The sequence below is a fragment of the Eptesicus fuscus genome, chromosome 6 (genome assembly GCF_027574615.1).
Source record: "Eptesicus fuscus isolate TK198812 chromosome 6, DD_ASM_mEF_20220401, whole genome shotgun sequence".
NCBI lineage: Eukaryota > Metazoa > Chordata > Mammalia > Chiroptera > Vespertilionidae > Eptesicus > Eptesicus fuscus.
Window position 1 is genome coordinate 100,565,192 of NC_072478.1, and position 26,605 is coordinate 100,591,796.

The 26,605-nt window shown below is 41.0% G+C and overlaps 1 protein-coding gene across 1 annotated transcript; it reads left to right on the forward strand.

The window, feature by feature from the left end:
• The first annotated feature begins 502 nt into the window (after nt 1-502).
• RARS1 (arginyl-tRNA synthetase 1) lies at nt 503-25,617 on the forward strand. The gene is made up of 15 exons (XM_008147636.3): nt 503-568; nt 2,217-2,351; nt 5,147-5,335; nt 6,271-6,379; nt 6,922-7,022; nt 7,619-7,740; nt 9,887-10,007; nt 12,522-12,651; nt 13,633-13,737; nt 16,765-16,943; nt 17,475-17,584; nt 20,778-20,883; nt 23,209-23,381; nt 23,525-23,772; nt 25,402-25,617. Exons 1-15 carry the CDS (start codon nt 524-526, stop codon nt 25,509-25,511), a joined length of 1,983 nt encoding a protein of 660 aa, XP_008145858.2. The 5' UTR covers nt 503-523; the 3' UTR covers nt 25,512-25,617.
• Nucleotides 25,618-26,605: the final 988 nt, after the last annotated feature.

Genomic DNA, 26,605 nt, shown 5'->3' on the forward strand with positions numbered 1-26,605 from the left:
ATTTGTAGTGTGCCTGGTGAACCGAGTCCAGAGTGCTCACAGGCAATCTATGTTCTTCCTGCCTCTAAGAAAGCAACCTCCATGAGAATGGGGAGCTGTCTGACTTATTTCCAGCTTGTGTTCCAGCGCCTGGAATAGTGTCTGGCATTTTAACTGCACAATAAATGCTTAGTGAGTACATAAACAGATCGTCGAGTTCTGTGCCCATTTCACAGACGGGTAAACTGAAGCCTTTGAGAGACAGAAGCTGTAGGTAAGCGCCTCTGAACACCGTTAAGTCCATCCCAGCACACAGAGCAGCTCGGGTCGGATTCCCCATTGCCCTTCCCCAAAAGCCCAATCTCAGGACTGCAGCCCCACTTCCCACGGGTTCTCCCCGCAGTGCGTCCTGGATCCCGCCAGGGGGCAGCAGAGGCTGAGGCACCCAGTCAGCCTCGAGACCGCGGGCGGAGAATTTCCGCTTCCGGGAAGTGCTGGCTGTTTCCGCTTCCGGCTACTTGTTGCGCGAGACGCTGACAGGAGGATGGACGGGCTGGTGGCTCAGTGCTCCGCGCGGCTGCAGCAGCAGGTCGGGCCGCAGGGGCCAGAGGAAGGGCGTGGAGGGGAGGGCCCGGGCCCGGCTCCCGCCCGAGCGCCTTCGAGGCGGCGGCAGAGAGGGCGGGACCGTCCCGTGCCCCTCAGGCGCGCGCAGCGGGGTCCCAGGACCCGGGCGGGTGTCGCCTCGCAGGCGAACCCCCTCCCAGGGGTGGGAGGGAAAGAACCCATCGTTCCAGGGCCCGCGAAACCGAGGTGCAGCGGAGCCGAGGGTCCCGCCCTCTCGTGCACCCTCCATCTCCAAGCCAGCACCTCCTGTTGGGCTGGAGCCTGGCGAGTTCATTACAGCCGCCCCTCGGGGGCCCTCCTTCCCCGCTCACACGCGTGGCTTTCGGGGTTGCGGGGGGCGGGCGGGGGACAGGCACGGAGGGAAGGGGGTAAGAGAGGAGCCGTGGGCCCGGGGTTGCAGCTCAACCTCCGCTCGCTCCGTGATGCTGCGCACGAGGAATTCTAAAAAGCCCGGGGAAGGGCTCGTCCGACGGGACTTGGCTCGCTGCCTTCACAGTCACCAGCGTATAGTAAAAGCGAAAGTTGGGCAGTCCCATGACCTTTGATGCCCGGGCGGGGAGGGGTGGGAGGGAAGTTGAAGTTCATACTCACCACGTCCAGGGAATTGGTTTATAGCCCTCACTCCGCAGTCCCCAAAGCTCACGCTGATCGAGGAAGCGGGCGAGTCGGCTGCTCTGGGCAGGTGTTCTTGGTCAGTGTGGGGGTGTGAGTGCTGCTTCGCTGGCGGTGGTAAGAATTATAGATGTAATTTCTGAAGCGTTTAGCTCAGCACCTGGAAGGTAATGTGTGCTTATTTATGCCAACTGTGGGGTGTTTTGGGGGCGGGCGGGGGGGTTAGTTGTAGTTATGTCCTGGTAAACATTCTTACATTTCAAGGGACGTCTCTCTCCCTCAGTAACAGCAGTTAGGTTGGAAGCTTTACTTCCTTGTGAATTGGCATTTCTTTGATTTTAGGTATTACAGTAAAAAGCCTGGTCTGGGGTCTAAGACACTGGAAAGAAAAGGTGTGTGTGGGGGGGGGGGGCGGGGGGGGGGCGGAGATGGAAATATCATTTTGTCCCAGAAAGGGCAAAAGGCAAACACTTGGGCCAAAGAAAGAAACCTGGGATATGAGGCTTATCCCATTGTGTGCTTAACACTCGTATTTTCCTTTCACAACACAATTTTCCCATGTTATCAAGGATAACAACGTCATCGAAGAGCTTGAGGAAGGACAGTCCCAACTTATCAAGGGGAAAGTCCTTCGTCCCCATCACCTCTGCCGTGCCCGGTGGAGAGGGGAAAGGAGGAAGGAAGTTTATGGCCCAGTTTGTTACATGACAGAGGTCATCCGTCATACTGGACCGAACAAAGTGCCTTTTCTTTTCTTTTCTTTTTTAAATATATTTTATTGATTTTTTATAGAGAGGAAGGGAGAGGGATAGAGAGTTAGAAACATCGATGAGAGAGAAACATCGACCAGCTGCCTCCTGCACACACCCCCCACTGGGGATGTGCCCGCAACCAAGGTACATGCCCTTGACCGGAATCGAACTGGGGACCCTTGAGTCCGCAGACCGACGCTCTATCTACTGAGCCAAACCGGTTTCGGCAAAGTGCCTTTTCTTTTACAGGAAAGAGAGATCAAGTCTCTGACTGCTGAAATCGATCGGCTGAAAAACGGTGGCTGTTTAGAAGCTTCTCCAAATTTGGAGCAGTTGCGGGAAGAAAATTTAAAGTTAAAGTATCGACTGAATATCCTTCGGAAGGTGAGTCCCCTGGTTCTGGTTTCATTCTACAGTTTGAATTATTGCCTCTCTTTAGAACTCGTTGTTATTGGCGATTCGGAAAGTTGACCCTGAGGAATGTGGACAAAGGAGGAAAGAAAGCCGGCTCTTTGCCCTGCCATAGACAGGTTAGGATTGAGTCACTGGTGCGAGTAATGGAGAAGTTGGTGCTGCACTGTCCTCCAGGGCTCTTAGAAATGTGTCATCATACTGAATGTTTGGCCAGCTTCAAGGTAGGGTTGGGACTTTTTTCTTTTTGAGACTTTTTTTTAAAATGTATTTTTACTGATTTCAGAGAGGAAGGGGGAGGGAGAGATAGAAAAATCAATGATGAGAGAGAATCATAGATTGGCTGCCTCCTGCTCGCCCCCTACTGGGGATCGATCCCACAACCCGGGCATGTGCCCTTGACCAGAATTGAACTTGGGACCCTTCAGTCCTCAGGCCAACACTATCCACTCAGGCTAGGGCAAGACATTATTTTTTAACAGCTTATGGCTGTGCCTTTTTTAACAGAATACTTTTTGAATTTTAAGTAAGTGCCTCAATCAATGGGAAATATTTCAAAATACATCCGCAGTCCTCTTCTGCTCCAAGTTGGTTATTTTACTATTTTATTTTTATATTTTATAGTGTCAGAGTGGTTGGGTTCCTTTTCCTCTTAGTATTTCCGAACAATTTTTTTCCATGAAGCTTGTGCTATATTTGTTATTCAATGACCTCACAATCTAATAGTGTCTGTCAGTTTTGTCAGAAAGTTGAGCTTGCTGCTGTTGGGTTTAATCTGTTGGCCTGCCTTTCGGGTCTGCTGATGACACGTCCTAGGGGGTGACCTCACTCCCATGCTTGTTCTCCTGTGTGTGTACTGCTTTCAGCCGGGCTGACTGGCGCTTTTTTCCAAAGTCGGTCTCATTTATTCATCTCATACTCTGCCCGCCCTACTCCCATGAAATCTTTTATTGCCTCTGTGTGCTCTGTTCTGCTTCAAATAGCTTTGTCTTTCAGTCTTCTAATATCACAAAATTTCTTTTCCATGGAATCTTCCCCAAAATACCTTACCTTTCTGATTACCTCATTCTTTCCACACTTATACTCATTTCTCTATTGTATTTTTTTTTTTCAGTTCAAAAGTATTATTAAGTGCCTAATACGTGCTCATGGCTATGTAAAAGATACAAAGGACGTACAATGTATTCTAATACACATGTCCCTGATACAGATTAGCTCTAGTGTGTAAGTATGAGAATCCTGCCAGTGTAATGTGGGCGGCACGGTGGTTCTTTCACAGATACTTTGGTCTACTGAGTAACAGCTCCTGAGCTGAACATAAGGTCCACAATAGAAAATAGCAAGCCACAGAAGGAAAAAAGTACTGTGTGGGACGCCCATTCACCCCACCTTCTATTCCTGGAGCACTCTGGCCATGTGCTCTGACTTAGAAACACTTATTGGATGGTTTATCTTAGAGGCATTTTACCGTTGTTTTCATTAACTCAGCAGCTTCAACTCTTCCTTATCCCCTTTCCATTAAGCTGTCCTTATCTGTCTTTAAGATGAAGTCTCATGTTTTTAAAAAAATATGTTTTTATTGATTTCAGAGAAGAAGGGAGAGGGGGAAAGAAAGAGAGAAACATCAATGATGAGAGAGAATCATTGATCGGCTGCCTCCTGTACACCCCCTACAGGGGATCAAGCCCACAACCCAGGCATGAATCCTGACTGGGAATTGAACTGTGACCTCCTGGTTCATAGGCCGATGCTCAACCAGTGAGCAACACAGGCCAGGCTAGGCTCAGTTCTTGACACAGTGCTACTCAAATCATAGCTTTTATTATTTTTGCCATTGTTATTGCCATCATTGACATTTTGATTAACATAAAATGGTGACTAGTGTGTGGGCAACATTTTTATTTGTATTCCATTGAAAGCATATAAGTTCAGTCACCATTTTTTTACCTGTTGCATAGCAGGTACAGTGCTAGGTGTCAGGGATGGAGCCATGAATAATTACCTTTCCTGCCTCCAGGAGTCTGGTAGTGGAGACACATAATTCTGAGAAGGTGTGGTAAGTGTAGTAATAGAGGTAACTAATTATATACCATCTTAAATGAAGGTATCCCACTTCACAGAAAATGAGAAATAGGAGGTAGGAGTAGTCCAACATGGGATTATTTAACCGTGAGTAAGTCAAAACAGCCTGTTTTTGTGATATTTAGATATTACCTATCATTTCATGCCTGGAACAGGTCAACATTTTAATTAAGAGAAAACATGAATACCTTTTGTTACTATTATTATTTTTTCATTACAGTGTACAATTCAGTATTATTTTGTATTAGTTTCAGGTGTACAGCATATTGGTTAGATAATCATATACTTTACAAAGTTTTTTTAACTTGTTTTTGTCCACAGAGTTTTTACTTCCAGCATTTGATATATGTCAAATTTTATACTATTTTTTCAGAACTCTAGAGAAGCTAAGAAGAAGATTTGGTCAGCTCTTCATACTCCCTTCTGTCAGTTTCTGTTCTGATAAAGTAACTATAGAAAGAGAACTTGGGGCATTTCCTGTTTCTGTCTTACATGTTCTGTGGGGTAGACTGGTCCTGTTACGTTTCCTAGCATACCCCAGGTCGGAGCGCACCGCATTGTGAGTGTATGTTACCTTTGGTCTTCTCAAGATATTTGAAGGTTTCTTGAGCTATTTAGGAAAAATTTATATGATAATTTAATATTTTATTGACATATTTTTATTCTTTTTTGTTTTCAATCCCCAGAGTCTTCAAGCAGAAAGGAACAGACCAACTAAAAATATGATTAACATCAATCGCCGCCTACAAGAGGTCTTTGGCTGTGCCATTAAGGCTGCGTATCCAGATTTGGAAAACCCTCCTCTACTAGTGACACCAAGTCAGCAGCCCAAGTTTGGGGACTATCAGTGTAACAGTGCTATGGGTATCTCTCAGGTGAGGGCATTGTGATGGAGCGCTCTGGGTGATGTGATTTTCTTACACGTTAGCTTCCTCATTACCTTCTGTATAAATAATAGCAAATTTTTGTTTCCTCAACGAAAATAACATTTCCCACAATTCTGAACAACTTGAGAAAAGGGATTTTTTTTTTTTAATTTTTAAAAAGCACAGATTTGAATATTCAATTAAATTTTATAAGTATTCCCAATATTTAAGGGCAATAGTAGGTACTGTTCTGTTTTTGTACTTCCCTCCTGTTGCAGCCAGGGTTGCTGTGTGTTTCTGGTGAGTGTTAGAAGGTGAGAGAGTAAAAGTTAGCCATTTACCATCCAGCATTTCCATCCAATATTTGATGCAACTGTGGTGGCTTTGAGGTGGGCTGATGGATTTCCTTTCCAGTCAGAATTCCCTGTTTTTAACAGCTACCTTGTCTAATGTGTTTGTGGTTAATTGCCCAACTTTGGGACTTTTTGCTTTCCTTTCTTTGTTGAATAGAAAGGGTTCAGCTAAAGAGTTCAGATCCCCTCCTTCTCCCCGCCCCCCCAATAATGTGTGTCTTCATTGGGTTTAAGTTTATAAGGGTTGTTGTTATTACCCAAGTCTGCATATTGGCCCACTCGTGATTTGAAAATTAGAAATGTAAATATCTTGGAAACAGAGTAATAACTAAAGTCTTTGTAAAAATGTTATGGACGTGTGTGGCAACTCATTCTGAAGTGGAGATCACGTGATTTGGGCACTTTGTATTCCACTTGAGACTGTTGATGCTTGATGCTTTAATCTGTCCATATACAAGGTCATTGGATTTCTCCACTTCTGCCTTTTGCTTGGTCTATGTGTCATATGCATGTAATGCTTTGTCAGTTGTGCATTTCTGAGTAACTTGCTGAAACCAGTTGTTTAATGAATCATTTTGTATTATATTGTAGATGCTCAAAACCAAGGAACAGAGAGTTAATCCAAGAGAAATTGCCGAAAACATTACCAAACACCTCCCAGACAATGAATGTATTGAAAAAGTTGAAATTGCTGGTCCTGGTATGACAATGTTACCCTTCTTAAGTAGTTATATTGATGCGAGCCCTTTTTGGAATAAAAATGAAAACCGTTGTTAAATATAAATGTAGAATTAAGACTTGTATACCGAACAAGATGGTGAAAGCACCTTGGATTGAGAGTTAGGAAACTGAGGTTTTAGTCTAGACTTAGGTGAAGTTCCTTTACCTCTCTGATTCAGTTTTTCTTCAACAAAAAGATAGATAATGGCAGATAAGTCTATGGCTAAAAGACTGTATATTTTTTGTTAGGAGGTGAACAGATCATTTGCTGAGAGAGAAGGGGCCCTGAATTAAGTCAGCTCTCGGGACAGTGGTAAGGTCTGGAATAAGTGCTGAAACAGGGAGCTGACAAGGGGCCTCAAGTCAAGGCCCCAAGTGGTACTGGAATCCTGAAGAGTTTTGCCAAAGCCAGATTAGCTCTGTGGAGCCAGCATAAGTGAAATCAAGAAGGTCTTTGGAAGAAAGCAGTTCTTAAAGATAGAAGGCTATCTGATTTTTTTTCTCCTCTCTACTGTTTATTAGGTTTTATTAATGTCCACTTAAGAAAAAACTTTGTATCAAAACAGTTGACCAATCTCCTAGTGAATGGTGTTCAACTACCTGCCCTTGGAGAGAACAAAAAGGTATATGAACAATTTTTAGTTGATATACTAATGTAATACTTAAGACTGTATGAAAAGTGCTGTAACTGGGAATGGCAGTTTCTCATTGAGATTTAATCATTAATATGTGAGATTATGAACATAACTACAGCGTAGCCTTTTTCCTGGATCTTGCTCGTTACATGATTTTTCTTTTCACTTTATTTCCTAAGACATTTGAAGTAGCCAGCTGATGTTTTTGAGGCGTTGCTGAAACAAAGCATAGATAATTTGTATAAACGAATTTGATTCTTTTTCAATTAATTATGGACAGGTAAATTCATCAGAAAAACTTAACGCAGTTGAAGTACAAGCCAAGCTATTATTTAAGTCTGAGTTTGTTATTACATATTACTAATGAATGTGTTAGCAGAATAAAATGTTTCTGCCCCATTTAAAAATTTATTTTTATTGAATGTATTTGATGTATAACATTGTGCAGGTGTAATGTATACGTGTTACTTTGATTGATTTATATGTTGTGATATGATTGCCTCTGTACCTGTATTTATCACATTACATAATTGTAGTACAACATTGTTATCTATAAAAATTTCTCTTTTTATTTTCTATTCCAGGTTGTAGTTGACTTTTCCTCTCCCAACATAGCCAAAGAGATGCACGTAGGCCATCTCAGGTCAACTATCATAGGAGAGAGCATGTGCCGCCTCTTTGAATTTGCAGGATATGATGTGCTAAGGTATATACTCTTGTCTTTGGAGCATTCTATAGAAAATGACAGTGTCATTTGAGAAAGAATCTTTGACTATATCAGTGTTTCATGAGTGTGGTTCTGCTCTTAATCATCAGTAGGCTTTTTAAAAAATTATGTCCTAGGCCTCTCCTCTGAACTAATAACTGTGGATGAACCAAGGAAAAGGTGCCCTCTGCCTCATTCATTTCACAAGTATTTCTTGAGTGCAGTATAGTAGGGGCTTATATTCTCATTACAGGGAGAGGTGGGCAAGGGATTTGCAGACTATGGCAGAAAATTGGGATTTTTATTCCTAAGTGTAATAGGAAGCGACTGGAGAGTCTTAATTAGTAGAACCAAGTATAGACATACCTTGGAGATACTGCAGGTTCAGTTCCAGACCATCACAATAGAGCAAATACCACAGTAAAGCTATTCATAATCATTTTGCTGGTGGAGGGTCTTGCCTTTGATTTTTAAAAAATGCAACTTCGGCCGAAACCGGTTTGGCTCAGTGGATAGAGCATCGGCCTGCGGACTCAAGGGTCCCAGGTTCGATTCTGGTCAAGGGCATGTACCTTGGTTGCGGGCACATCCCCAGTAGGGGGTGTGCAAGAGGCAGCTGATCAATGTTTCTCTCTCATCGATGTTTCTCACTATCCCTCTCTCTTCCTCTCTGTAAAAAATTAATAAAATATATTTATAAAAGAAAAAATGCAACTTCGGCCGAAACCGGTTTGGCTCAGTGGATAGAGCGTCGGCCTGCGGACTGAAAGGTCCCAGGTTCGATTCCGGTCAAGGGCATGTACCTTGGTTGTGGGCACATCCCCAGTAGGGGGTGTGCAGGACTGGGGGTGTGCAGGAGGCAGCTGATTGATGTTTCTCTCTCATCAATGTTTCTAACTCTCTATCCTTCTCCCTTCCTCTCTGTAAAAAATCAATAAAATATATATATTTTTTGAAAATGCAACTTCGGCCTAGCTGGTTTTGCTCAGTGGTTAGAGCGTCAGCCCACGGACTGAAGGGTCATGGGTTTGATTCTGGTTTCAGGCCCGATCCCCAGCAACCAATCTGTTTGTCTAATATTGATGTTTCTGTCTGTGTCTCTCCCTCTCCCTTTCACTCTCTCTCTAAAAAAAAAAAAAAAAAAATCTATATATATATAAATATATAAAAGCCTAAGTGACCGTTATGACTGAACGACTGGTCACTATGATGCGCACTGACCACCAGGGGGCAGGCACTCAACACAGGAGCTTCCCCCTGGTGGTCATTGCACTCTCACAGCAGGAGCGCCACTCAGCCAGAAGCCAGGCTCATGGCTGGTGAGCGCAGCAATGGTGAGGGGAGCCTCTCCCGCCTCCAGGGCAGTGCTAAGGATCAGCGAGCCGAGCGGTAAGGAATGAGCAGGCAGTGGTAAGGAGTGAGGGATCCCGGATTGTGAGAGGCATGTCCAACTGCCAGATGTCCGACTACAGGAATCAGGCATAAACTGGCAGTTGGGCATCCCCCGAGGGGTCCCGGATTTCAAGAGGGCATAGGCCGGGCTAAGGGACCCGCAGCCCCCTCCCCCTCCACACACACACACACTCCCCATGCATGAATTTCGTGCACTGGGCCTCTAGTAAGTAAATAAAAAATGCAACTTCTGTGAAGTTCAATGAAGCATGACACAATAAAATGAGGTGCGTCTCTAATTTATTTAAATATTACTCTGGCTTCTGTGAAGAAGCCAGGCAAAGAAGCGATTACTATAGTAATAAGTTAGAAGGCTATTGTAATAACCCAGTTAAGACGTGATGTGGTGGTTTGAAACTAGTTAAAAGCAGTGAGAAATGAGAAGTGGTTGGATTGGCATATATGTTTTGAAGAATTTTGTCCATTGACATTTGAGAACCACTGGTACAAATCACACTGAGATAATTAGTTGAAAAGTTAAATTTTCATAAAATTGTAATGACCAACATTGGCTTAACTATCATTGTCCCAGTTAACTACACAATAAGCAGATCACAGTCCATTGGTAGAAACTTCATTCAGTCAGCAAATCCTGGAGACCTGTTGAATGCAGTCTGTGTTACTTGATGTACAGGCACCTAAATATTAATGTTTCTCATTTCAAAATTATTTTATGTTCTTTGATTGGTATCAGATTAAACCATATAGGAGATTGGGGAACCCAGTTTGGCATGCTCATCGCTCATCTGCAAGATAAATTTCCAGATTACCTAACAGTTTCACCTCCTATTGGGGATCTGCAGGCCTTTTATAAGGTTTGATATCATTTATTGTTATATTTGTGTGTTTACCATTCCTCATAATTATTCATTTTCCTTAGGGAGTTTAGAATGGTATTTGAAGCTGCTGTGGTTCTAAATAAAAGTTGCTAAGCAACTCCCTGCCCCTTAAAACATTCTTTGCTATTGTATTGGTGTATGCTAAAAATTAAATTTTCCCACTTTACCTATTACTAAGTGAATTTAGGAGTTTGTTAACCAAAATACATTTTAATATTTAAAATATTTTTCTACCCTCTTCCAGTATTTAAAATGTTTTTGACGCTGTTGTTTTCTCAAGTTTTATATATTTTGGAAAATGTTATTAAGTATATGGAAGAACAGTTTTTAGTTTTTTTTATTTCTTTTTTAAATATGTCTTTATTGATTTCAGAGAGGAAGGGAGAGGGAAAGAGAGATAGAAACATCAATGATGAGAGAGAATCATTGATTGGCTGCCTCCTGCACATCCCCTACTGGGGATCAAGCCTGCAACCCAGGCATGTGCCCTTCACAGGAATCGAATCTGGGACGCTCTGTCCACTGAGCCAAACCAGCTGGGGCTGGAAGAACAGTTTTTAAAAGACAACTTTACTGCCCTGGTCGGTGTGGCTTGGTTGGGCATTATCCCATGTACTAAGAACTTGCTGTTTTGATTCCCCATTGGGGCCCATTCCTGGGTTGTGGGCTTGATCCCCAGTAGGGCGCATGCAGGAGGCAGCCAACTTTTCTCTCTCTCTCTCTCTCTCTCTCACTCTCACTCTCTCTCTCAAATCAACTTTTAAAAATCATTAAAACTTTTTTTTCTAAAATTTACCATAAATGCTACCTTTAAGTCAATCACTGTGGTCAAACTTCTTTGATATTTTGACTTATCCATAAATTTATTACATTATTTGTAATATGTATATCTAAAAGCCTAAGAGACCAGACGAAAGGCTGGTAGCTATGATGCGCACTGACCACTAGGGGGCAGACACAACCCAGAAGCTGCCACCTGATGGTCAGTGTGCTCCCACAGCCAACCTACATACACACACACACACACACACACACACACACACACACACCCCACGCCCGCCCGCCAGGGGACCCCACCTGTGCACAAATTTGTGCATCGGGCCTCTAGTTAATAGTATAATTTTGTATTATACTTAACATTTTATTATAAACTCTTTCGTGTTACGTTATGATATGACTGCATGTTATTTAGTTGGATTAGTGTACCAGAGTTGATGTTAATCTGTTGTTGATTTTCCCCTCCATTTGGGGGGGCTCTTATCTATTCAGTGAACAACTTTGTACATGTATGTTTTTTCCTTTTTAAAATTATTTCCTTATCTTCCAAAAAATAGAATTATTACATTAAAAAGTAAACATTTGTGGGGCTTTTTGTTGTTTGTGTTGGTTTTGTTTTGTTTTGTTTTTTAGTAAGTATTTTCTAATTGAAAACAACCAAAACATTTACTGATACGATACAGGTAAAATAGCTAATGTTATAATTACCTGTTGGAATTCTGTGCTCTGAATAATGAGGCAAATCTATTAATGCAAGAAGATGGTCATACTATATTGCTAAAATTTCAAAACTACAGTAAAAGAAAAGTCCTTTATTTCCCGTTTTTGTTAAAACATATAGGTGTGTATTTGCAAAGAAATGTCTAGAATTATATACCAAAGTTTTGTTATCACTGGTTAGTTTGGGGTGGGATTAACTAACTATATATATATATATATATATATATATATATATATATATATATATATATATATATATATTATTTTTTGTTTTCTTTACAGTAAGCATGTGTTGCTTTTAAAATTAAAATAAAACAGTGAAAATAATTTTATTTTCAATTTTAAAAAATATGCAGGCCCTAACTGGTTTGGCTCGGTGGATATAGAGTGTCAGCCTACGGACTGAAGGGATCTGGGTTCGATTCCGGTCAAGGGCACATGCCCAGGTTGTTGGCTCGATCCCCAGTAGGGGACATGCAGGAGGCAGCTGATCAATGATTTTCTGTCATCATTGATGTTTCTCTCTCTCTCCCTCTCCTTTCCTCTCTGAAATCACTTTAAAAATACATATGTTCAGGACCGCATCTAAATGGAAAATAGAGTCCAGTAAAACCAGACCTACCTGCTAGCTATTCTTTATTATTCCACTGGAACACAAAAGCATTGGTGTGAGTAGGCTTTTGTGAATTAGAAAAGTTAGAGGTAGTACCCTGATGAGAATTTTGTATTTTCAAGTAAAAGGATTTAAAAAGAAATAATAGCAGCCTTTGACATGTTCGTTTGTAACAATCTTCTTGACTATTGACTATTGAGATAGACCACTTGTTCTGGTGTCCTAACTTTCCACTTCCTCACTCTTTGGCTTTTTGATGGTTTTGTTTTGTGTTTTTTTTGTTTGTTTGTTTGTTTGTTTTTAGAAATGAACAAATGCTTAATCTAGAATACGGGATTGGCTCTTTTTAATAAACCTTACTTTTCTTTATTTAAATATAGGAATCCAAAAAGAGATTTGATACTGAGGAGGAATTTAAGAAGCGAGCGTACCAGTGTGTAGTTCTGCTCCAGAGTAAAGATCCAGATATCATAAAAGGTTGGAAGCTTATCTGTGATGTCTCCCGCCAAGGTGAGTTTCTGGGCTTTGTTCATTCACTCAGCAAGGACTGCTGCATGTCATTTCCTTGAGTCTTTGTTCAGATTTGATCTTAAATGACATGTTAAGCTTTCAAGGACTGGCAAATAGACTTTTAAAGCAAGTTTATTAAGATAAGCAGGTAGAAAATTTAACTTTCTCAGAAATCAGAAAAAATTGATTAGGAAAGAAAGTGGAAAAGAAAAAGAAAAGACCCCTATTCACATAGCAACCAAAGCTATATAACACATGGGAATAAATTTATCCAGAGATGTGTAGGACTGAAACGAAGAGAAATATACAGTAGATGTAATAGAAAGTTTGAATAAAGTATCATGCAAAGTCCCCTACTTACTGAAATTCATTTGTCATTTTAAGACAATTTCGTTTTCAAACTTGACAAAGTAATTGTAAAGGTCACTCTGAAGAATAAATAAACAACAATTGCCAGTAAACCTTTGAAAAGGAAGACCAATGATGGCTGTTTTGTAGCACTAGGTAGTAAAATGTTTTATAATGCTACTGTCAGTAATACTGTGTCACTGATGCCTGGCTAGACAGACAGTTAAATGGTACAAATTAGGAAGAGCTAAAAGGAAATTGAGTAAATATTTGATCTTCAAGTAGGAAAGGCCTTCCTTTTTTTTGTTCTTATTTAACTTTTTTAAATATAGAAAATTTTTAAATTACACAAATACATATTCTTTGTAGGAAAAATGTAAATATGGACAGAAAAAATAAAAAATTACCTATAGTCCCACCTACTGTTAATATTTTGATGTGTGCTTATTATATTCTTGCCACATTTTCAAAATGGCAGTATGTATATAATGTTCTGTATCATACATTTTTAAATATAATTTTCTTCCTTCCAAATGGTTTAATTAAACAATAAAGTTATTTTACTGTAAGATGCATGTTTCCTCTTTGTTTAAATTCTTAACCATTTTCTTCATTTGGTGACTTTTTCCTTAGAGTTTAATAAAATCTATGATGCATTGGACATCTCTTTAATAGAGAGGGGGGAGTCCTTCTATCAAGATAGGATGAATGATGTTGTAAAGGAATTTGAAGATAAAGGTAGGTGCTCCTTTTTTATTTTAGCTCATTATGGACATTTTCAGACAAAGGCTAAAGTGGGGAGACTATTATAGTGCCCCCACCCCCCACACTCCATGTACTTGTTACCCAGCCTCAACAATTATGAATACAGGACAACCTTATCATGTCTGTTCACTGCTTACATCATATAATTTCACCCATAGCTAACTTGGTATGTGTCTGCTAGTAAATGAACAGGCTCTTCCTCCCACTCCAAAATCACAGTACCATTATCACTCCATGAAAATTAATGATAATTTCTTATATTATTAAGTGGTTCATCAGAGTTTAAATATCCCATATTGATTCATAATCTATTTAAATCATGAAGTGTTGTGTTTTTTCTTTTTTTCTTTTTCAGAGTCTGAACATTACATTTCTTTAAAATATATCTTAAGTTCTATAAATCCATCTCTTCTTCCTTTTTTTTCCTTTTGCTGTTTGAAGAAACAGCCATTTGTTTTACAGAATTTCCCATATGTTGCTATTTAACATAATTCCCCTCTTTTAATATATTTTATTGATTTTTTACAGAGAGGAAGAGAGAGGGATAGAGAGTTAGAAACATCGATGAGAGAGAAACATCGATCAGCTGCCTCTTGCACACCCCTTACTGGGGATGTGCCCGCAACCAAGGTACATGCCCTTGACTGGAATCGAACCCGGGACCCTTGAGTCCGCAGGCCGACGCTCTATCCACTGAGCCAAACCGGTTTTGGCAATTCCCCTCTTTTAAAAAGAGGCTTGATTAAATTCTGGTTTGTGTTTTCCTTCCTTATTTTGTCTTCTATTTGCAAGAACTTAAACAATGTCTGGTTGGCTCTTTTTGTGATACTAAGATGGATTCAGGGGTTCAGGTGTAGTCACCTGATCTATCTTTAAATTTCCCCACTGGACTTCCACCAGTGGTTTTAGGAGCTATTGATGATGATGGCTTTGATCCATTACTTCATTAGAGGTTGGAAAATGGTGGCGTTCTGTCATTCCTTTGTTACCTGCAATTTCTCATGTGCAGAACTTTGTCACATAATTTTGGTTACTCTCATGTACAGTTTATATAAGACAGTAAAATGCTTGATTTTATTTTTATCAATTTTCAGAATAATAAATTAGTTTCTTAGCCTCTTCCAGATATGACAACTGAGTTGTTCCTAGCATTATTATAAATGAGGTTTAGTGTATTTTATATTTTTCAATCACTTGCTTTATTATTTTTTGTAATGCTCAAATTATTCCATTTTTGGCTAATGGATTTTAGCGAGAGAGAAACATCTATTGTCTCCTCTACACACCCCAACTGGGGATCGAACCCACAACCTGGGTATGTACCCTGACCAGAAATTGAACTGACAACCTTTCAGTGCATGGGACAACGCTCAGCCAACTGAGCCATACCGCCCAGGGCGGGATCATACTTTCATTTTTTATTTTTATTTGTTGACTGATTGATTTTAGAGAGAAAGAGAAAGATTGATTTCTTGTTTCACTTATTTATGCATTCATTGGTTGCCTCTTGTATACACCCTGACCAGGGATAGAACCTGTAACCTTGGCATATCAGGACAATGCTCTAACCAATGGAGCTACCCAGCCAGGGCTGGAACCACACTTTTAACATAAAATTTTAGCTCATTTGGTTAGAAAGTGGTACTGATATACCAAAGTTGCTGGTTTGATTCCCTGTGAGAGCAAATACAAAAATCAACCAATGAATGTAGAAATAAGTGGAATAACAAACTGATGTTTCTCAAAAAAAAGGAAAAAAAAAAGATAAAAATTTAAAGACTCTTTAATGATGAGAAAAGAGGCACAGAGAAGGTAGTAACTTCCTTAGGTCACATGGCTAATCCTATATAATAAAGGGTTAATATGCAAATTGACTCACGCCCTCGCACAAGATGGCCGCCCCCATGTGGTCAAAGATGGCCGGCAGGGGAGGGTAGTTGTGGGGGACCAGGCCAGCGGGGGAGGGCAGTTGGAGGTGACTGGGCCAGCAGGGGAGGGCAGTTGGGGGCCGGTAGGGGAGCAGTTAGGCATCGATCAGGCTGGCAGGCAGGCGAGCAGTTGGGAGCCAGCAGTCACGGATTCTGAGACATCCCCTGAGGGGTCCCAGATTGAAGAGGGTGCAGGCTGGGCTGAGGGACCACCCAGCCCCTCTTCCTCTGCCCCATGCATGAATTTCGTGCACCAGGCCTCTAGTAAGTGATAAATCTAAGATTCACACTGAGGCAGTTTTTAGCCACCATTTTATACTGCCTTTATTTTACCAAGCATCAGTTTCTTAAACTTTAAAAAAGCTAAACTTACAGTATTCATTGCACATAAGACTTAGCATAGTATTTGGCACACTGTAGCACTCAAATATAGCTATTAGTATTGTCATCATGTTCTTTCAACACTTTTTAACCTTTTGCACTCGGATGTCAAGTGTGACTCGACACGGTTAGCATCGGTAGCAGCTCTTTTTATACTCTTGAATGTATCAATAATTTGAAATATAAAAAAATCCAAATAAATAAGTTTGTATGAAAAGAAATTCCAGTTTTTTATTCTACTGCCGCGCTTTGTAAAATCTGGGGTATTTAAAAAATTAAATCCCGAGTAGAATAAAGGAATCGAGAAAAAGCAAGCGAGTGCAAAGGGTTAAGAGGCAGTGATAGAAATTGCATCTCTGTCCTAGGATAGGCTATAGCTCCAGCTTGAAAACAAAGCATGGATTTACATGTGCTGTATCTATTGAGCAGATGGCTCCTATGAGGTGTTCTACAAAGACTTTGGGAGCCAAGTGTAGTGTAAGTCCAGAAAATGGTCAGGATATCTCACCTGGGCCCTGAAAATACCCTGGTACCAGACAACCTTGCCAGTAGCCATTTTGCAAGATGCATAGGTCACGGAGAGAAAAAAATCATGTAATGTCCGAACTCTCTCATAAATATCCTGTAATGGCTAAGCATTTATATTCTTTCAGGGTTCTTTTAACATTATTAATAAAGATTATTCTTCTAGGATTTGTGCAAGTGGATGATGGGAGAAAGATTGTATTTGTCCCAGGATGTTCCATACCTTTAACCATAGTGAAGTCAGATGGAGGTTATACCTATGATACATCTGACCTGGCTGCTCTTAAACAAAGACTGATTGAGGAAAAGGCAAATATGATTATCTACGTGGTGGACAGTGGACAAGTGAGTTTGTAGATTCGTATATGTTCTTACATTGATTAGAGATGAGACGGTCTGGTGAGGTTTGTGGCATTTGGCACTTGAAGACTAAATTTTCCCCTAAAGACTAGCATTCAGAACATCATTTGTCACATAAGAGAAAAAACAGCGTTTGGGTTTGGCCATACTTGGACACTTCCCTGCTTTTCAGCTTGTCTCCATAAACAGGAAACTGTTACTTCTCTGAACCTCAGAGACCATTGCCATCTGAAATGGTGGTGTGTGGCAGAAAATTTAATTGAAATTAGTGTACATGAACCTGCCCTAAATTCAGTTGCTTTAAAAACCTTTGGACATAGAAAGTGTAGCAGTCCTGCTCTTACTGTTTCTCATATGGAGGTAATAAAAATAGCTTTTACTAGTATATTACATTTGCCTTACAAGATTTGTGAGTGATTTGAATTTTCTAAACCTTTATCCTTAAGCATAAGAGCTGTAAATCTTTTTATTATTAGAAAGTTTACCAAGTAATTTTCTATTTCTGTTCCTTTGTAGGCTGTACACTTCCAGACAGTATTTGCTGCTGGCCAAATGATTGGTTGGTATGACCCTAAAGTAACTCGGGTGTATCATGCTGGATTTGGTGTGGTGCTGGGGGAAGACAAGTAAGTCTGGAAAACCTAAGGGGGTTGTGATATACCTGACCGCCCAGATTTCTTTGGAAGAGGCTGTATTTCATTTCATTACCATGTTAGAATTTTAAAAGTCGACACTTTTTTAAGTCTACATATGTACTAATGGTGAACCCAGCTGAGCTATTTTGTACGTATGTCTGATCACTTCCAGAGGATGTAACCTTTTAGGGGGCGTTATACAAAGTTGAAAGAAAACCAAACTATAGAATTAGTAGTTTTCATTCCCACAGATCTAAATTGTAAATTCTATCACGGTACCTCCTTAGATTTCCAACAAAATATTCAACAGTATATTTCAAGCATTTTGTAAATGTCTGAGTTTTAAGGTTCACAGCTTCCGTTTTTATGCTTATCTCAAAAATATTTTTGAGACATACATGTTAATATCCATATTTTCAGTTTTTCTATAATCCAGTTCTTTCCCCCCATTCTGCTTAACTTTTATGAAATAAAAAGGTAAATACAAGCAAATATTTATATACAGTTCATCAATTCCAAGGCACAAAATTTTTTAACATTTTACATTCAATAGAGATTCCTTAGCTATTTAATTAATATATCTTTAAAATCTGTAGCATTTTAGATTTGGTGACACAGCCCAAATACTACCATTAAACAAAGACAGTAATGCTTACAATAACCACATGAAGTAGCTCTAGCTGAAGATGCTTGACTAGCCAGTGTACAAAAGCCCCAATTAACATCAAAGGCAGGTAGGTGTGCCAAAGTAATATTTTAGATGCAGATTATCTGGAGATCAAAGGCCTTGTAGGCATCACCAGCAAGCATGTTTAATTATAGTGTATGAACCTTCTGTAGAGCTGTACATTTTTGGAATCAGAAAACACTGACTGGGACCTCATGATGCTTGTGGTCTGTAAGAAAGTGCTGAGAAACTAACCAGTGAGTTGAGTATTGCTTATAGCATCTTAGTTTCTTAACGGTTGAATTTTTAGATGAACATTTAGATGATTATTCCTATAGTTAGGTGACATTATTAAATTTGCTTTTATTTTTTATGTTTATCACCAAAATATATCTTGACATTTAACTTCCTTATCATGTAATGAGTAAGGGGTTTTTGCTGTGGTGGTTTTATATTTCTGCGCTCTCAGCATCATGTAACTATGGCAGCTAGACCATTAAAAATGAAGACGAATTTCAATGATAGTTAACCATTTTCACTGGCTCCACAGAGAATCGCTCTGCTTCAGATGATAGGCTTCTTCAGGAAAAAGCTATGTTCTAGGTACCTTCATGCACACACCTTGGAGCATCCAGCTGATGCAATGTGCAGCAGGTGCTCAATAAACTGGCATCCAGCCTTAACCAGTTTGGCTCAGTGGATAGAGCGTCGGCCTGCGGACTGAAGGGTCCCAGGTTCGATTCCACTCAAGGGCATGTACCTTGGTTGTGGGCACATCCCCAGTAGGGGGTGTGCAGGAGGAAGCTGATCGATGTTTCTCTCATCGATGTTTCTAACTATCCCGCTCCCTTCCTCTCTGTAAAAATCAATAAAATATATAAAAATAAAAAAATAAACAGGCATACAAGGAATAACAGAGAGATGATAAATAAAATAATAAATCATTTATTGTAAAATGTCTTAAAGCTGAAAAATCTCACCAAAAAATAGGTGGCAGAATCTCTTAGCATTTTAGTGTAAATATTTAAATATGGTAGGCTGCCATATTTACCCAGGTAGAGAGCAACAAAAAAGACCAATTCTTGCAAAGTAGTTATGCTGAGGAAGACTTCACTTAGCCCTTTGACTAGGCTTTATAATGGATATCATTTCATCAAACAAGATTTGCAAGTTGTTGGACACTTAACGAGTGGATGGCATAAGGAAAGCCATGCAGTATTTCATGTATTTCTGGGATAATAAAGGTGTTTCAATTCTGTGATAAAGGGTAAGAAGATCCTTTTTTTTTATTATTGATTTCTGGAAGGAAGGGAGAGGGAGAAGTGATAGAAACATCAATGATGAGAGAGAATCATTAATTGGCTGTCTCATGCACGCCCCCCACTGGGGATCGAGCCCACAACCCGGGTGGGCATGTGCCCTTGACAAGTCCCTTCAGTCCGCAGGCTGATGCTTTCCACTGAGCCAAACCAGCTAGGTCAAGAAGATCCTTTCTAAGGCAACTCTGAAAATAAAACTTTAATGGGAAGTACCACAATTATTTCGGTACAGTAGGCTTTGTGAGAGATAGAAAAACATGCTTCATTTATAGCATTGTTGTGTTTTAAGGGTTTTTAAGCTCTCCAGCTGATTATAATAAGCATTCAGGGTTGGTTACTGAATAGAGAAATGCAAATGAGATTCCAGTTAAGAATTTGCCTACTTCCCAAACATGTATTTTATTAATAATTTTCCTGCCCTAACCGGTTTGGCTCAGTGGATAGAGCGTCAGCCCGTGGACTCAAGGGTCCCAGGTTCAATTCCAGTCAAGGGCATGTACCTTGGTTGTGGGCACATCCCCAGTAGGGGGTGTGCAGGAGGCAACTGATCGATGTTTCTCTCTCATCATTGTTTCTAACTCTCTATCCCTCTCCCTTCCTCTCTGTAAAAAAATCAATAAAATACATTTAAAAAAATAAAAATAAATAATTTTCCTGCCCTAACTGGTTTGGCTCAGTGGATAGAGCATCGGCCTGTGGACTGAAAGGTCCCAGGTTCGATTCCTGTCAAGGGCATGTACCTTGGTTGTGGGCACATCCCCTGTGGGGGTGTGCAAGAAGCAGCTGATCGATGTTTCTAACTCTATCCCTCTCCCTTCCTCTCTGTAAAAAATCAATAAAATATATTTTAAAAAATAATAATAATAAAATAAAAAATAAATAATTTTCCTAAGAAGGTAAAACAGCTAAGCCAAACTTAGTGTTCAGGAAAATAGAAAAAATAACAAATGTTGTTTTCCATTTCAGGGATGTATTACTGATAAATATGTATAGAATGCTGTTAGGAGCCTAAAGCATAGAATGCTTTAAGCTGAGGGCTATAGAGGAAGGACACTTGAAAGTATCTGTTTGTTTCTTTTGGCATCGTTCCTGATTACCAACTGGAATAGGGCAGTGTCAAACCTTCATTTTCAAATATTTCTAAGTTGGGTCTGTTTCAAACTCTATATAGTTAGAAATTTCAATAAATTTTTTTTAGGAAGAAGTTTAAAACACGTTCAGGTGAAACAGTGCGCCTCATAGACCTTTTGGAAGAAGGACTAAAACGATCCATGGACAAATTGAAGGAAAAAGAAAGAGACAAGGTAATTCAAGGCCTTATGTGCATATCGTGTGCCATGCATTGTGTTGTGATTTTTGTTTTGTTTGTTTGTTTTATTGATAGAACTGGGAAGGAGTCAGTCCATTTACAACACGCTTTTACTACTCAGATTTTATTGCACAGTGAGTTTGTTTCATGAGTTGCTGAACATTTATTTTGAAAATACAGTTTTGGCATTTACAAAACATGGCTTTTCTTCTTTGTTAATGTGGCATAGTATCTCTGCTTCTTGTTGGTAGTTTCCCTGTCATTGCTTTGAACCAATGATGGGAAAGTATTGCAGACTGAGACAGTTTGAGTCTCCAGTCTACATCTGCTGAGCTCCTTTCTCTGGGAGCATTTGTAGGTAGAATAGTCATAGCAGACTACCACCCAAGGCCACGGATGAGCCATCAGAATAGGCAGCACAGCAGGGAGGCTTATGCTTAACTTTATTAAAAATTTCCAAGGCGCTCCCACCCGTAATATATGATTGTTCCAGTTGCCTCATCTTCACCAACACTTGATTTGTCCATCTGTTTTTAGCCTTTCTTTTGTGTGTAGTGGCATCTCACTGTGGTTAAAATTGACATTTCCCTGATGAGCAATGATATTGACTACCTTTTCATATGCTTATCCGCCATTTAGTTATCTTCTTCTGTGTAGGGTTTGTTCAATCTTCTGCTCAATGTTTGTTTTAAACCGGAAATGTTTATTAATATTTATCCACACATTTAGCTTTCCTGTGTACTTTATTCCTCCCTGCAGTTTTTTTACTTCCACCTAGGATTATTTCCTTCAGTCAGAAGATCTCTTTTTAGTAGTGTGTGTGTGTGTGTGTGTGTGTGTGTGGTACAAGTCTGCTGGTGACATTTTCTCAGCAGTTGTCTGAAAGCATCTTTATATTGCCTTCAGTTTGGATATTTTTATTGGGTATACGATTCCAGTTTGTTAGCTGTTCTTTCAGCATTTCATTTTTATTTTTTTATGTTTTTTTAGAGAGAGAGAAACACCAATAGGCCTGCCTCCTACATGCCCCCTACTGGGGATCAAGCCCACAACCCAGACATGTGCCCCAACTGGGAATCGACCGATGATCTCTTGGTGCATGGGACGACACTCAACCACTGAGTGACATCAGCCAGGGCTCTTTCAGCATTTTAAAACGATGTTTCATTGTCTTCTAGCTTCTGAGTTAATTTATCCAATTTTTTTTTTTTGTTTTTATTGATTACAGAGAGGAAGAGAAAGGGAGAGGGAGGAGAGAGAAAGAGAGGGAGAGAGAGGGAGGGAGAAGGGGAGAGACAGAGAGAGAGAAACATTAATGATGAGAGAATCACTGATCGGCTGCCTCCTGCATGCCCCCTACTGGGGATCGAGCTTGAAACCCCTGGCATATGCCCTTGACTAGAATCGAACCTGGGACCCTTCAGTCCGCAGGCCAAGACTCTATCCACTGAGCAAAACCAGCTAGGGCAGGAGGTCACATTTTTATTCCCAGTCAGGGCACACTGGGGTTGCAGACTCAATCTCCAGTTTTAGGGCCATGCAGGAGGCAGCCAATCAGTGATTCTCTCTCATCATTGATGTTTCTGTTTTCTCTCTCCCTTTCCCTTCCTCTCTGAAATCAATAAAAATATATTAAATTAAAAAGTGTATGACCAGCTATTGGCAAAACAGTGTATGAATTCTTCTTCCTACTTTTTTAAAAAAATACGTTTTATTGATTTTTTACAGAGGAAGGGAGATGGAGAGAGAGTTAGAAACATCGATGAGAGAACATCCATCAGCTGCCTTCTGCACACCCCCTACTGGGGATGTGCCCACAAACAAGGTACATGCCCTTGACCAGAATCAAACCCGGGACCCTTGAGTCCGCAGGCCAACACTCTATCGACTGAGCCAAACCGGTCAGGGCTCTTCCTCCTACTTTTGACACCGTTTTGATTTCAATTAATTACTTGACCCTAATTTTTAGTTTTTATTTTAGTATCTTGTTTGCTCTCTACTACCTCAGAATCTTTATGGAATGAAGTGGGTATAACTTAATAATTGCTTTCAGTTTCATATGTCCTGAATACATTGGAAAAAAATATTCAAACTGACACCTCATAGTTTACATATCAAGTTTCTCATAGAAACATTCTTTGTTATCATAGCTGATGAGTTGTATTTTCAATATTTTCTTTGTGGCTGGGCTCATGTTGCTCCACAGTTTAATGATAAAGGAGCACCATTAGATGCTCCCTATCCCCGTCTTCTGCCCATGAGACACAGGACAAAGGCCGTGGTCAGTAAGCTGTGAGGTTTGTTTTTGTTTCTCCAAAAGGTTCTAACCTCAGAGGAATTGAAGGCTGCTCAGACATCTGTTGCTTATGGCTGTATCAAATATGCTGATCTCTCCCATAACCGGTTGAATGACTACATCTTCTCCTTTGACAAAATGCTGGACGACAGAGGAAACACAGCTGCTTACTTGTTGTATGCCTTCACCAGAATCAGGTAATTGTGGGTACAGCATTGTCTTGTTTCAAACCGAGTGACTGTTTTCATATGTGTCAGTCACTTCTTAGTCCGTGTTTTCACGTGAAGTAGAGTGTGCCTAACAGAGGAATGGTGATGGTGGGTATTGCCTGATTTTCCAGGTCTATTGCTCGTCTGGCCAATATTGATGAAGAGATGCTCCAGAAAGCCGCTCGAGAGACCGAGATCACCTTGGACCACGAGAAGGAGTGGAAATTAGGCCGGTGCATCCTACGGTTCCCTGAGATTCTGCAGAAGATTTTAGATGACCTGTTTCTCCACACTCTCTGTGATTATATCTATGAGCTGGCAACTACTTTCACTGAATTTTACGATAGCTGCTATTGTGTGGAGAAAGATCGGCAAACTGGTAAGGGCTGCGTCCGCTGGTCACATTGCAGAAGGAACACCTAAAGGCATTTATTTGAATTGGGTATAGGTGGTTTTCATATATAATGACAAAATTGCACTAGCTCTAATAAAAGCATAAATGGAATTCTTTCCATTTCCAAATAATCTAGTTTTCCCACCCCTGGGCACATGGCATGAAACCATGTCTCCAAAGAAAACAATTAGAAGACCATTCACTAGGAATAGGATAATTTCAGTGTGACTGTGGGTTCCAGGACAAGTCTTTGGGGGTTCTTGATTATGCAGAACTGCCCTTGGCGGGGGGAATTATATATATTTTTTTTACCTGAGGCTTTCTGCTTTGTCATGTTACAGAGTTAATGAAGTAGAGTGAATTAATGTGTCACAAGGCAAGTAGATATTTCTGAGGTTCATGCCTGTGAACTGAAACTTTATTAAGAAAATACATCTCACCATTATTATGATATCAAAGTTTGTACTTTTACTAGAGGCCCGGTGCACAAATTCATGTGCAGGGCGGGGGGTGGTGGTGGTGGGTGTCCCTCATCCCAGCCTGCAACGACGCCAGCATCCCTCACCCCGGCCTCTAGCCAGAGGCTCCTCCCCTCCTTCCACACAGCCTCTGGGAAGATGCTTGTCCTGGGGCCTCCTCAGGGCCCCGGCCCATGATGACTGGCAGCTCGGGTACTTTGGGGGCTTGGGCTATCAGGTCTGGCTTCCTCGTCCGGCGTGGTGCGCATCAGCTGCCATGGGAGCCGCGCCTCAGCAGTCGCCCCCTTGGACCGTACTATTTGCGAGGGCAGGGGGCGGGGAGGCCGGCAGCAGCAGCAGTGATTTGATGTCTGTAATGCGCCTGCCGGACACCTCACCACTGCAGCGCCATGCTGGCCGCGTCCGTACTGCGGGCAGGGGGCTTCCAGTCTGCGACTAGGGACTGCAGGAGGGGGACCCTGGCACCCATAGGGCTCCGGGCACCCATAGGGCTCCATCAGTGTCAGGAGCTGGAAAGATCCATTTTTCTGGGTCCTCTCCTCCCTCCGTACAGCCGGGGCACAGACGCTGGGCTCGAATCGCCAGAGGCCCCTCCCCTCCCTCTGTGCAGCCCGCGCCCAGTCCTCTGGCCAGAGGCCCCTCTCCTCCCTCTGCACAGCCCACGCCCAGTCCTCTGGCCAGAGGCCCCTCCCCTCCCTCCGAGGCCAATGAGCGGACGCTGGGCTCGAGTTGCCGGGACGCCGCCGCCAGCGTTTGCTATGGGTGTTGCCATTTTGTCGCAGAGTGATGGCTAATTTGCATATTGCTCTTTTATTAGATAGGATAAGACCTTGAGGCCTGGGAAAGAACTCTAAATTTTAAAAGGAAAGATGAAATTTACACTTGTAATAATTTCAAATCTTGTATCTGTTGTCTTATTATCAGATAAAAACAGACTTCTTGAACAGAAACACCTTAATTTCTTTGATTGTCTCTGTAGTTTAAGGTAAAGGTGATTCTAGTTAAAACCCAAAAACATCTATGGGTTGGGCTATTCACTTCTCAGTAAAATCCAGAAGTAGCATAGATTCTTTTAATAACAATTTTTAAAAAGAAAAACAAATTAATTACTATTTTTGTTCTTCTGTCTTCTCAGGAAAAGTGTTGAAGGTGAACATGGGCCGTATGCTACTGTGTGAAGCAGTGACTGCCGTCATGGCCAAGGGTTTCGATATCCTGGGAATAAAACCCGTCCAAAGAATGTAATCTTTCTAGATTTGAACACTGTGTTTTTTTACCAAAGTGGCCATTCGCACTGTTGGCTTTTTTACAATCATGTGGATATAAAAACAAGTAAAGGAAATTTGTCAACACTCTATATAACATGTGGTTCATTATCTCTAACAACTAGGCTTCTGAAAAGAAAAAAAATTGCCATCACAAATGTGTTCTTTCTGCTAAGCATTAAATCAAAATGACTTGGTGGAGGGCATGGAATCACAGGGTTTGTGTACCACTGTGAGTGTTGATTGGCGTGGCAGGGATGTTTTCATTAAATTTAATTAGATAAGGAATCCCATATATTGAGCCCTGCTATAGGCCCCATAAACTTTTCAAACCTTCATTGTTTAGTCCTTATTCCATTGTTCTATCATAGATATATAACGCCTGTTTAACAAGTGACAAAAGTGAGGTTCCACAGAAATAAGGTAATTGCCCTGGATAGCTTGGGAACAAAATTGAGATTCATATCCATATATATCTAACTCCCAAATTTAAGCTCTTTCCATTAAGTAAAAGATGGCACTAGCAATATACTAGGCCTGGGTTCAGAGGAAGGAGCAAGGAAATACAGCAGACTGGAAAATTTCCTGAAGGTCCAGATTAACTCAACGTCTCATTGGTCAAAAGCCAATCCTAGTTGCAAGGGAAGCTGGGAAAACTTGAATATCTAAACAAGGAAAAACAGGATTGCCATGATTTGCTTAGATCAGTCAAGATTCATTTCCTGAGCTTGGTATATTATTTCACTCCATGAAACTAGAGTTCTGCTAGCAAGACAGAAGGTGGAGATTTATGTTCTGGTTATTAATCTTCACCTGAAGATATATTTTTCATTGCTTTTCAGAGAGAGTGTGAGGGAGGGAGGGAGGCAGGCGAGGAGAGGATAGATAAACATCTGGTTGCGTCCCACACTTGCCCCAACCGGGGGCAGGGAGCAAACCTGCAACCCAGGTTTGTGCCCTTGACCAGGAATTGAACCTGCGTCCCTTCAGTGCATGGGCTGATGCTCTAATCACTGCCCTGGGCACACCAGCTAGGGCAAGAAGGTAGAGATTTTTTATGACAGGGAGGGGTCA

Excerpts from the sequence above, each read along its gene's own strand:
- RARS1 (XM_008147636.3), top strand. The coding sequence starts at position 524 with ATGGACGGGCTGGTGGCTCAGTGCTCCGCGCGGCTGCAGCAGCAG. Across the intron at positions 7,741-9,886 it reads GCAGGATATGATGTGCTAAG|ATTAAACCATATAGGAGATT; the intron begins GTATATACTCTT and ends GATTGGTATCAG. Across the intron at positions 23,773-25,401 it reads GGAGAAAGATCGGCAAACTG|GAAAAGTGTTGAAGGTGAAC; the intron begins GTAAGGGCTGCG and ends CTGTCTTCTCAG.